General features: G+C 36.5%; 1 protein-coding gene across 11 annotated transcripts in view; it reads right to left on the bottom strand.

The window, feature by feature from the left end:
* Window positions 1-13345, bottom strand: part of LTBP1 (latent transforming growth factor beta binding protein 1) — a 216759-nt gene that overhangs the window by 106176 nt on the left and 97238 nt on the right. For all 11 annotated transcript variants that reach the window (XM_055726094.1, XM_055726086.1, XM_055726088.1 and 8 more), the window contains one exon: window positions 2373-2597. In XM_055726094.1, the coding sequence (XP_055582069.1) occupies window positions 2373-2597 (225 nt within the window). The remainder of the gene's footprint in view (window positions 1-2372; window positions 2598-13345) is intronic.

Genomic DNA, 13345 nt, shown 5'->3' with positions numbered 1-13345 from the left:
TAAACCTCACAACTCTACTTCCCAGGAAACACTTCTATTTTAGCTGCTTTAAAATGATATTATATTGTAGAAATTGCTTTTGGGTTTTCACATGATTTTCATTTCTCAAGGCACATTTTCAGCATTAATTACTCTCACACAGGAATTCCTTAAAAGAAACAAACTTATTTTGATTCTGCCTTGTATTGTTTTATTTATGAAAATCTCCAACATATTGCAGACAGAAACATCAGGAATAAGGTAGCAGGAAGTCAACAAAATACAGCTGCAGCGCCTTAATGGCTCTTCAGATCTTGTCTGTAGCAGAAAATAATCTTCAAGCAAAATTTATGGTACATGAGTTCTGTTACTGGTAAACTCATAAGAGAAAGGTTCAATGTTACAAGAAGAAGTAGCAAGGCCCTTCATAGGCTATTAGACTGGTTTTGCAGGGCAAGAGAAGACACCATAGTCTGGCTGTGAACAGAATAAAACACCCCAACTTACTATTATATATTTTTACGTATGAACTAGTTTCTCCAGATGATAAGTCTAAAAAAAAAAAATCTATCAGCCCTTAAAAGAAATCACTGAATTGCTCTGCTTTAATCTATCAATCCACCTAGAGACGTTCAGATGCTGAAAACATCAAATTTAGGCCAGTTCCTCCCATGTAGTATTATTACCACAATCCTCTCCAGGTCTTGGATCACTGCCTAGATGTGCTGATTATTTTTTATTTCTGCCAGCTATTTCAGTACGAATTTTTTTATACTTTCCTTGAAAGAAATGAAACGCCCTTCTCTCAACAATCAAATGTCCTCATTTAGACATGGAAAGAGAAGAAAAAGCATTGCGACTGTGCATGGTTCTGAAGAGGACTTGAGGGTCAGGAAAAAAAGATATATTCAAGAGGTCAGACTACTTAGCAATTAGAAATTGATTGTGTATTTTGAGACAGCAACTCAAAATCTGGAAAACAACTATGTCTTTAAAAAAATTGGTTTATAGTCCACCATATTGTCTAAAATAATTTGTTCAGGAATTAAATAGTCACAGAAATAAACTGCTGCTCTACTAAATGTTTAGGCAATTATCTTTTTCTCCTCCCCACCCCACCCCCCCTTTTTTTTTTTTTTTTTTTTTTTTTTGAGAGAGAGAGAGTGTCAGAAAAGTTCTTGGGAGCTTTAGGACTAATACTCCAACATGGCAGTGGAAACTATTCTCCAATGGACTGTGTAGCAGCCCCAAGAGAACAAATCCATTGAAAAGACAGAGCAGATACTTAAAAGCATTTATAAAATATTGTATTTCCAGGAAGATCCCTCTCTGAAAGCAGAATTACTACATTAGATTATATTTATCACAAACATGTAAAGAGTTTGGCCGCTTTTAGCAAAGTTGTTCAGGAACTAGTAGCCAACAACTGAACCTCACATCTTTCTCCCATATATTTTCTTTTTATTCAGAGGCAGCAACTGTAAAATTATCCTTGAGAAAAAAAAATAAATCAATCTGACAATTCATACAAACAAAATTCACATTAATTCATACATTGTGAAACTGAATCGCAGGGGTGTCTCTCTATATAGACAGGATCTCACCCAGATAACCTGCTACCTAGAGTCACAGGACACACAGAAAAACAAACTCAACACTTCTCTTCAAGGTCATCAGAACTTGTCACTTTACAAAAAAGTGTTAGGGGAAATAAACCTGAAGCTGCCTGAACTTCCTTTGATGGGGTAAAATTTGATTAACATCACAACTTTTCCTGTTTCTGATCCTCTGCCTTCTTCACAGCATTAGCAGTAGGAAATCCTTACCATTTTTTTTTTCCTATGTTCTATTTAACTGAATCATATCATGGTCTATTTACATTAAGTTCACCACAAAATTAACTTTTAGAACTCCACTAAATAATGTAACAATAGACATGGACTGTATTTTTAGCTTTACATTAGATTTAAATTTTATTATCTTGAAAAGCATTGTCTCTTCCCTCCATTAGTAACCATGGAGTCACCTGCAACTTTCTATCTAGGTATACTGTGATTTATGGACTCTGTTCAGCCACACTCATTCTCTTTTTGAACAGAACTACAGCCCTGGAAGAAGCCCCTGCATTATTCTTTGACTCTGCAATCTGCATTAAATTCCACTGCAAAGTGAAGTAAATTTACTTATAAACTCTTTTTAATAGCCCTGTTAATTCTTATTATTTCAATCATTGAGCAAAATATTTTCCAGTCATTCTGGTGAGCTCACTATTTAAGTTGTGGTGTCAAGATTTAAACCATGTAGACAGATTACTATTAGCACTGATTGGATACCCACAATTAGTTAATAAAATCATTTCCAAAGGAAGAATTATCTATCAAGAAAAAAGTTACCTTTTACACCTTGCTGTCCAGACATAGTCAGTGGTAAAGTATGAGTAGAGTGGATAATTTGTGATCCTACAGCCTTGTTCACCTGTTGCGGGTGATGGTACAGTTTTGGAGTATTGGCAGTCTGCACAGGAATCTGGCAAAGTTTACCAGTGTAATTAGGAGGGCACTGGCATTTATCTCTAGAACTGCACTGGCCTCCATTCATGCATGGAAGATGGCAAATAACTGAAATGAAAGCAGAAAGAAAAATTTTGTTAATGATTTTAGCTTTAGTATTATCTGACTACATAACACACAGAAGTTGAGGAGGAAAGAATTAGGGCTGGGGCGCTTTGTTCTTCTGTCATCTGAGGAATGGCTATACATCTGATATGCACTTTTGATTGCCTTGTGGTAGAACCGCTTTGCTTCCCCGCCTTGTGACCTCTCTCTGGTCCGCACCTTCTTTCCATGACAAACCCTCCTTTTGACCTCTGCCTGGTTTGCATCTTCTCTCCAGGACAAACACGGCAAGCACATTCTTTCCTAATAAAACCCAGCTATTTAATTTCATTACACTGTTAAGCAAGACATTGAATTAATATGGTGCCTGGCTGCACCTCTTATTCACACTTTCGTACAGGTATTCTTATTTAGTCAGCCTCCCATATCTGAAAAGTCTTGGGCCACCTACACTTCCCTGGAAGACTGGGGAAAAAACTCACCAGAGAGCAAACGATACTGGGGATAAATTTTCCATTTTTACTTTAAGCCTTGGTGGTTCTCTGGAAAACCATGTCTTACCGTGTATGTAGATTTTTGCTTAACATTTATATCTCAGATACAAGCAGATAATTTGTATACCCACCCATGAAGATCATAATAATATGGAGAAATTCTACTCAAATTACTTCAGAGACAAATTTCAAAGTATTAAAATACTTTAACCCCAATATAAAGACAAGGGTAATCACTTGTGTGCCAGCTACTGCTTGCAAATTTACAACAATATAAATTATCAGATGAAACATGAAAAATGTCAACATCAAATGAACAGTATTTCTTAACTCGGAGATACAAACAGTAATAGGCAGGGTTCAGCACTTTCTAAAAATATGATGTGAGACTTTATAAACAACCATAATCTAGCTGAGCTGTCACATTTTCAAGAACTAAATGATGTAAAAACAACATGAAAAATACTCTAAGTTTTTGTTGAAGACAAACAAAGGTAATTTTTTCAAAAATCAAAGATTTTTTGAGAAATAGCATACAGTATCCCTTTGTCAGCTTTAAGATAAGATTCCGACTGTAAAAATAAACAAATCAAAATCTAGAGTTTACAGTAATTATGGCATTTTGCTGGATTAGTATTGCTCAGTCTATATTGCGTTACAATAAAAATGAGAAACCATAGATACTACAAGGTAATTAGGAACCTAATGCTTATTATTCCAAGTGGTGTAATCTCTGGACAACCACAGACTATTGCTATTAATAATGCCATAAAACTTCAGTATTGGAAAAGAAACCTGTGTTTTGTATGTCACAAGAAGACAAAGTAGGACATTGAGCAGCCCAAGGAGTTCCAACACAGCTGCATAATGCACTTGGCCCAGGAAAAGTGCTCAAGAAACAGTGCGATCAGCCTGGCTCATCACAGAGCACCCTCACATTGTATTAACAGGGTCTGGAACAGCGATGCCTGATTGCCAGATAGGTCCACGCACAAATGTAAACAGCCAGAACTGTTTTTCCACTCGGCTCTGCAAATGTATATTTAATATTTTCCTCGTCTTATCTCATATTTTCATTTCGCATAAACTGACTGAAAGTACTTCAAGCTGTAGCACTGTGCTAAAAGGCCCAGTTGACTTTGGAAGGCTATCCACGCCAGTGCATGCCTCGCTTTTTAGGTCCCAATGCTGTTGGGACTTCATCTGAGTGTATGAAAGATGTCCTTACAGAATGGCTGTTACTTCAGGGCAAAACAAAGGATTTTTGACCCCTGAAGTAACTAAAGCATGATAGCTAGCTATCTCTGGCTGGCAACATTTCTCCCTGAGCAGCCACAAATAAGCAGGATTACTCTAACAGCAACAACATACAGGTACTTGTAAAGTACTTGTAAAGATCTGCCTGGGCAAGGTTGAAACCTAAGGTGGTTTTCCTGCAAAAGGAACATCGCACAATGAAATAGTGTAAATTAGCATTAAGGGACAGCAATTTGGTGTTTGCAAGAAGTATAGTGAAACAAAGGCAAACAGAAGCAGTCTCATTGAGAAATTCCTTGAGTGCAAGAAGCCTATTCCATAGATTTTCTTTCCACCCTCTCCAGCCTGGAGGCAACAAGGTAATGTACAAACCCCAGCTTTACAACAATATAAATATACCCAATATTTCCACCAAAATAAATTAATTTCTTTTGAGCTCCTGTTCCTATAAAGCTGTCAGTGTCTGGAAGACCATGTCTGTGCATGCTATCTCTGCATCACAGGGCACTCTTCAGGCATCCTTCCTCTGCAAGAGCCAGCTGTGTAACAAATGGGCACATTAAAAGCTTTGCTTTAAAGCAAACAAAAGTTTGTGCTAAAAACAACGGGAAGGAAGATACCAATAGAAAAGAGCTCATTCATGTCCCTTTTCATAATTGTTTGCTGTGGCTATTCACGCAAATAACTTCTGTAAATAAGTGCAAACAAATGCCACTGAAAGGTCTAGTATGACGTAAACAATCAAGAATGTTTAATGTCTCAGTATTTACATATAACAGAAAATAAAAATTCCAACCTGCCCACATTATCATGTGGTGCAAATCACTCAATCAACTGATTTATGTACAGATATATTGATTCACATCTCTTGAAGGTCTGGCCTAATGTATGAGGAATGAACTTTAAATGGGAATGTATTAAATCTATTCTGAGAATACAAAACTGTAAAAAAAATTAAAAATTCTGAAATATACAATTATAAGTTATACTCAGCCATGTGAAAACAGCAAATGTGATCACCAGGATAAATGGAAAAGTTTAGCATCTTAAATGGTAAATATTACAAAACTTAAAAAAGGATGAAACACATTGAAATAAAATATCTGATAATTTTATACAGGTATAATAAGCACATACACAGTAATTGCGATGTTTCCTCAGGTAGTTTACAGCCAGGAGGAAGGGCTACATTTGATTATGACACTGGTGCTGGAAATCACAGGCACACCACTAGAGTTGGAATTACACAGACCATTTGAGAAAAGTGAGCTGAAGGGGCACAAGCCTCCAAAAAGGCAGAAGAAGGAAACGCTACCTTTCCCTCAACAAGGCTCTGGGAATCTCAGGTTAACAAAGACCAAAGAACCCTGGGGAAAGGACCATTTAAGATAGGAACAGGATATAAGCCACAGTATATTTGAACAGCTCAACTTCTGATGAAAGTTTTTTGATTTGTTTTGTTTTGTCATTAAGATTAAAGAACTTAAACAGAATGGCTGAACACTGCCAGAGGCATAAGGAACATTCCCGACAAAAACCAGACCCATGAGCTGGGACAGACCATTAGAAGATGCTGGGTTTGCACGTATGTTCACAGCTGGCATTCAGACAAAGGGTACACTGGAGGCTGATTTTCACTGGGCTGTTGCCATTTCCTCTGAAAAGGCATAGGGGGGGAAAGGAAATAAAAATATCCATTATGGCGTAAAGCCCTCTAGCTGCTCAGAACCTTACAAAAATGTGGAGATAGGCCTGCATAAGATGACAAGAAATTTCAGTTCACATGTGGGTATCTTACAAAGACGACAAAGAAAGTATTAATGGACTAGAAAAGGCAACACATTCTTCACTCAGGTCTGTTATAAGCCAAGTCTCTCAACTGTCGCGTGAGAATTAGCCAACATATGATTGAACAAATTTAATGATTTCTTAATATAAATGAACATCTATCCTTCAGAAATGTAGAGACAGGTTTAAGGAATTACAAACATTAACGAGTCTTCTCATGCTTGGGCAATTAATTGGTAATAAAAAGCTTTGATTTCTCTGGCATCCAAAGGCCTTAATTCCCCCCAGCCTGGCACAGCTTGGTGGGTATCACTGTTCAAAATGAGCCAAACAGAAAAGGTGCATCATGAAGCCCCTTACAAGGTGTCTCTGAAAGCCTGAATGCACAGAAAAAAAAGAATTGCAATGTGAATCCCGATCAAGCTGCCACAGCCATGGGTTGGAAACAGAAAAACAGGGCATGAAATCATCAACAAAGCAGCTCAGAAACCACTGATACAGTTTGTCCATGTAATTACATCATCTAATTTGCTTTCAAGATACTCAAACAACCTTGAACAGCACCAGATAAACTAATTTAATCAAGTCTGAATGTTTTCATTTAATCAAAACAACATGTAACAAAACAAATTCCAAGCATTTAAACTCTCCTAATCCTTAAAAAATAGCCCACGCTTACCTAAACAAGCCCTTAAGATGGATGGAAACTCCCTTCTTGCAACCAGTGCTGAAGAAAATGAAGATGGGTTTTGAAACATTCCTCATCTGACTCTCAAAATTCCTCTTCTTTTACACCTCAGGGAACATGCGAGTTTCTGTCTCACTTTTCCTCACCACTCTTTGCTTTTTCTACTTACATGCTACCAACTACTCAAGTGTAAGCACTATTCAATTACATTGACAGGCTCTCCAAAGAAAACCTCAAACTGTTAGATTACAGTATTTCTACTGGATGTATTACAAATCAGCAGATTAATTTTGTTCCTGAGCACTACACGGTTATCCAGCATTAGTACATGCTCCACAGCTGTTTGGGCAACTTTCAACCATGCTGCTAATAAGCTCACAAAAAGTGCAAGGACCAGCATGCAGTTCTACCAAACACGGTTTTCACAGGAAAGAAGAGATGGCATTCACTGAGGGGAAGCACTGCCACATGCAACATTCCTGTAATGTAGTGTCTCTAAACACCACACATTTTAGGTAAAAGCTGAAGCCCAGAGGTGCAATATAAAGGTCTGTGCAATTGCTCCAAACATTTCTATTTTCTAATGCAGAAACTCTAACAATAACTCACAACAGGCACAGAGGCATGAGCTACAGTAATAATGCTATCCTCCAGTTTAGACTCTTCCTCGTTCCCCCACCTCCCCCCGCCTCCCCCATGTCTGTCTTGTTGTCCCTCACTTTTCTAACTACTTCATCCTAAACAGTTTTCTCCTCAGATTCCTGTTGTAATTCAGAGGTATTATGCAAAGAAGTTGCAAATTAAGTAAGCAAATTATTATTTTTTAATTTTTTTTAGGTAAGATTAAGATAACATTGATATTACAAACTTATGTTTGGGGAAGCAGAGGAAGAAAAGAAGCGAAGCTTTAAGCAGCCTTGATTTAATATTATAACACTACTACATTCACCTCTGAATTTATCCTAATGTTTGTATTTTTCACAACTTTGAAGAGAAACATTCTATTGCAATAACCAAACACAATTTTTAAAAGTAAATCTGATGTTGAGAGCTCCAGCAGCAGATGAAAAATGCTCTTTTCTGCTCACCACAGAAAACAGGAAAGTGATACCCTGCTGATGTGAATAGCCTAGTTACTACCCACAAATCCCTTGTTACCTACCACTGCTATTCACTGATCCAAACCGTGAGGACAGCACCAGATTTGGTTCCAGACAGAAGCAATCCTGGCTACTCACTGCTACCGCTGAGAGAGCAGTCAGGGTGTGTGACAAATGGCAGTATTGTGTTGGGATGAGCCTCCCCGTCACAGAACTTTTTAACGAAATCTCTAGTATTCAACAAGAAGGGAAAAATGTTTTGAGGCTCTCCTCTGGTTTCCTTTGTTGAATGCAATCTCATGCATAAACAATGGCTTAAGTATAAGGCAAAAACTTGATAAATTCAGATCCTGTAATATGCTTAATAACATCCAATCATATTTTGAAAGATGTTTGTAAAAGTGTGTTGCTGGAAAATCAGTACAGGAAAGGAGGGTACAACTGCACGCTTTCTCAGTTAAGTATACCAAAAATGATACAAAGTAAAAAATACAATGAAAGAGTTTATCTTTGAAATCAACAGTAAGTCTATTGTATAGGAAATAGTTTCATTTGGTTTATTACTAGTTTAAGTAGTTTAAGATTATCTTACACAAATATAGATTCCCCTGAAATTTAAACATGTAATATTTTTTACAGCAACTAACTGTAAATTAGGAATGATAGACAGTATATAGAATAGAACAGTATAGGTAAGGGGCATACATAAAAGAACATCTTTACTTCAGAGTATTTTTCTTTATTATTTTTATCAGACTTGATCAATAGCATTTGTGAATAACACCACCAAAATCTAGTTTATTTATATACTTCCAGGGCTTGGATTCTCATTCTGTTCTTCTGTAGTTACAACTAACATCAACCTAACAAATTCAAAGCTGTTATTCACGTTCCCTTGCATATGAACTACCAAGTCTTAATCTTGTGGGAAAAAAAAAAAAATCCCACTAGCCACTTCAGTGGGTGTATTAACATTCATATTTGTTCAGAGAGAAAGAAAAAACGCAAGTAAAAAATGTTCAGAAGTGGAAAAAACCTACTTTATGCCATTCAAGGTGGTATGTTCCATTATGCCAGACTTCTGACCAGAAACATACAGAGAAACTATCTTGAATGTCCTTTATACTCTCACCTTCATGCTGCTTATCAGCAGATGCGTAAATATAACAAAGTTCTTTTTTTTTTTTTTTTACTCTGAATACTGCAACACATTAATAGAAATCTTCCTAAAAAACAGAACATGATACTGAAGGCACTTTAGATACTTCCTCAAAGATCTGCAACACTGCAGGGAAAAATTTCAAACAAGAACCTACCTCAAACCTAATGGTATGATAAGAAAAAGATATGCAGCTACTAAACTGGGTTCTTAGCTATTGTGAACTAACATGGTCACTGTCCTCATTAGAATTTGTCTTATATTTTTAAACTATTATTATGAAGGGAACTTTAACAAAGTAATGCACAGCCACTTGGGAATGGGATCATAAGTGCTGTTGTTTATCCACACAAGGAATTTTTGTGGTGTTGTTCCTGCTCGGATCATGCATATTTTCTGAAAAGAAAAAAAAAAAAAAAAAAAAAAAAAAAGAAAAAGACAAAACCCAAACCAAACAACAAAAAACATACCAGAAAACTCTCAAAGAAAATCAAGAGATTTAGCCACAAAGAACTGTCCTGAAACAAGTTTAACTCTTCTGAATTTAACACTTCCAAAATACAATCTTTTCTGCATATAAATGTTATTTTCTGCAAATAATATTATTTTGCTGCACTTGCACTGTTAAAATTATTTTTAAAAAACCTACAACACTAGGGATAAATGTAGAATAATGACCTCTCGGGAATTATATACAATCACTTATCAACATCTCCCCCTCCCGCAAAACAATATTCATGCTAAGATACATGGCAGGGGTCATTTTGTTGGTTTGCAGTTGAGCGCACATGACATTTCAAGACTGTTGATGTTAAAGTTGTAAGCAAACATTGGAATCCAAGGATGAAGTCAACTAATAAGTAATTCTTGAGCAAGAGAATGAATCACATTCAAGTAACAACATGTCTTTACTCCACTCTAACCCAATTGCAACCACATTCAACTCTGTCTAGAAGACCAAAGCAGCAGGCTGCCTCCAAAATATCCCAGAGTAAGGAAATCTGTGTACATCACATACAAATGTATGCATCTTCCTTTTATCTAAAACTTCTTTATCCAGAAAGTACTAACAAGGATACATGAGTCTTTAAATTATTTTTTTCCCCTTTTAGCTACAAAGAACACCCTGAACATTCTGAGAACATGGGGCTTTTAAAAATTGATTGGTTTAGGGAGAAGATAAACTGTCCTAGAAATGCATCCCTCATTGTATTATATCATGACAGAACAGATAAAATACCCATATTTCAGTGTGAGGAATCCAGGCAAGACAATTAAGGGGAAAAGACTTTTAGCCTCCATCTCCTGCCGATGGTGTAACACAGCATTTGTTTGCCCATCTCCAAGGACATGCCGTAAAAATGGTATGTCTGAGCCCTTTCTGAGATGGACTAAATGTTGTTAAGGATGAGATTCTCATTTCCTTTGCTTAAAAGGCTCACAAATGTAACCAGAAGGCTACTTAAGAGATATCTCAGACTGCGAAATTGATAAATGTTTTTGAAATCTAGTTTTTGTTGATCCAACATGGACCTACATGTTTAAAGAAGAGGAAAGAACATTGTATCCTTCTCAGAAAAGCACAACATTTCATGCTTCCAGCCCTTTTATTAAGATCACCATCTTGAATTTAACAGCTCTCATACTAGATGGTACCTACACATACTCTGAAACAGTCTCTAACCAGTATTTCTACCTTGAAATTCAAGATGAAGAGTTACTACCAGTCCAGAAAGTAATCAGGCATTTCTGTGTAACAGACATACATTGGACAGATTGTTTCCACACACAAAGAAAATAGAATAAAAGTAGAAGGATTCAATGGCTATCAGCAGTAATCATTTCATAAATGTGTGTGTCATATGTGTTCTCCCCACTACTGGGTGTCTTCTCATATTATTTAGTGTCTACCCTGGAATATTTTTCTGTGAATTCTTTAGCTATACTTGCCAACTTTCTATATTAAATAACTTCTAATTTATACTACTCACTATTTTTCCCACTTCCACTTGTCATCAGTGATCCTCTCATGTCCCACTGATCATTACAAGATCATGTTGGTGTCATCCTCCTTCATTGCTGAACCATGACTGAACACTTCCAAAAGTAATTCCAATCTTTTCATGCTTTTCCATATTTTTTTTTCTCCTAATCAATTCTACTTTTAATTTTTGCTTGTCAAAGAATTCTTACTGAAGAAAAATCATATATGAAGATTTAGAGAAAAATGCAGGTAGCTTTGAAGACTAGATTCAAAGTACTGCTCTTAGCTTGAACCTAGTCTCATGACTGAACTCAGTAGATTTGAGAATCACCGAGTAGAAGAGCAAGTAGTAGTCACTAAAGCCATCTGGGACAGGCATGATTTTACACTTTAAAATATGCTGCCAAGAATCCTAGGGAATTTTTCTTGCTCTAGAAGGATTCTTCCTCTCAACAGAAAAAAAATAAATTCCCAAACAGCCTTCTCTTTCAAAAAAAAAAAAAAAAAAAAAAAGACACACATTGCACTAAGGAATCTCAATAACTGTCATCATATTAGATGATTTATCAGTTCGGTTATTTTAAAGTTGCTGCTTGTTTACATTTGTGACAAAAAACCCCTCACAGACATACTATGTGTCTGTTGTAGCCATAACCATTTTCAGGCTGCAGTCATAGTTTTACAAAATAAACTTCTTACACTTTTTCATAGATAAACATGCATTTTCCTTGCACTATACACATCGACAAAATGGTTCCAAAACCAGGAACTACAGGAGCTTTTTTTTTTTAAATTCTGTTACAGATCTAGAATAATGCATTTAAAATAAACAGAAAGGGAACACTAAAAAAAAGAAAGCCCAGTGCTAGAATGCAGTCTCACTATTTTTTAATGTTTTCACTGTTGTTCTCACGATTTTGGAAAAGTATCTTTTTAAAGGAAATTGTATTTCACTAGTTCTTCTCAAACTCCTCCACGTACCACTATCAGCACCAAACTTTTAACATATCACAGAGTACCTTAAAGCCTAACTGGAGGAATGTCTCTGATGCTACTTAATGCAGCACTACATGGCAATTACCAAGGAAGACAAATAGAAGAAAGCATCACATAGATCAGATCACCTAAATCTTCAGGTATTTTACATTTTCCTATCTCCCAATAGCAAACTTCCATTTAAAATTTATTCTCTAACTCAGCAGGTAAATACAGGTTCAGCTTGGGGGATTATCATCTCCACAAGTAATTGAGATTTATGTGATCTGCTGAAAGGCTGTTTAGTGATTAACATTACTTAATGGTAGTGTCAACTCACTGCAAATAAGGTGCAGCAAGTGTAATAGATATACACTAGAAAAGAAGAACTGTCTACTTATGAAAAAGGGGCAGGGATGCTGTCTTCACTGGGGATGGAAAGCTGCGAGATCCCATCCAAGAAAAAAAGTGTCAAGTAGGTATTACCTTAGTTCTCTGTGTATTAGAGTTGAACAAATTTCTAGGTCTCTATTGCCTGTAACGTAAATTTCAACATGCATCTTGTGTAGATGCTGACATTTAAACTGTCTCAGTCCACATGCTTGCCCCACTATGTCTCAGTTTTGCAATATAAAAGCATATCAGTAGTGTGGTATCAGTCATTCTTTAATGGAGTTTACCTTGTCAACTATGGCAGAACCTGATACTGAAAACTGGGGAGCAGGCTCAGATCATAAAGCACAAGGCTGCAATACATTTTAGAGAAATAAAGATTTGTCGAATGAGGATCATGATCAGCAAGAAATCCAGAACATGCACATAATTTCACTGTACTACTCATACATCTTCCTCAGTTTTAAACTCTGTACTTTAAAACACCTCAGGAAGAGAAGTTGGATGTTTGTGACTTGAAGATGCATACACAAAGTCAACCAAGAGACATCTGATATGCCTCCAGGTGTTTCACCCATCCCTTAATGTGGGTCCAAAGGGCACGGGAGTCTCACAGCACCTGTATCACAGCTTTCCAAGCTCACGTGATAAGCCAGCTATCCTCAGACATACCAAATGCAACCACAGGCCTATGTGTAAGTGACTGAAATGATCACCATCTAACCAAACGGCTGTCAAAAAGCTATTTAAAGTGTTACAGTGTGGGAAGAATGGGATACCTGAAAAACAATATTAGAATATTCAGATGCTATCAGAAAAATAAAAGGCATGCTTTGTCATGGAAAATGGCCAAAAGCTGTGATTAGTCAACATTAAAAGGGTATAGCAAAAATTATGGTAGTTGAGAAATGAT

The sequence above is a fragment of the Falco cherrug genome, chromosome 13, assembly GCF_023634085.1.
Source record: "Falco cherrug isolate bFalChe1 chromosome 13, bFalChe1.pri, whole genome shotgun sequence".
In the NCBI taxonomy this organism is placed as follows: Eukaryota; Metazoa; Chordata; class Aves; order Falconiformes; family Falconidae; genus Falco; species Falco cherrug.
The sequence above is the reverse complement of the archived record's forward strand: the minus strand, read 5'-3'. Positions and strand labels throughout refer to the sequence as shown.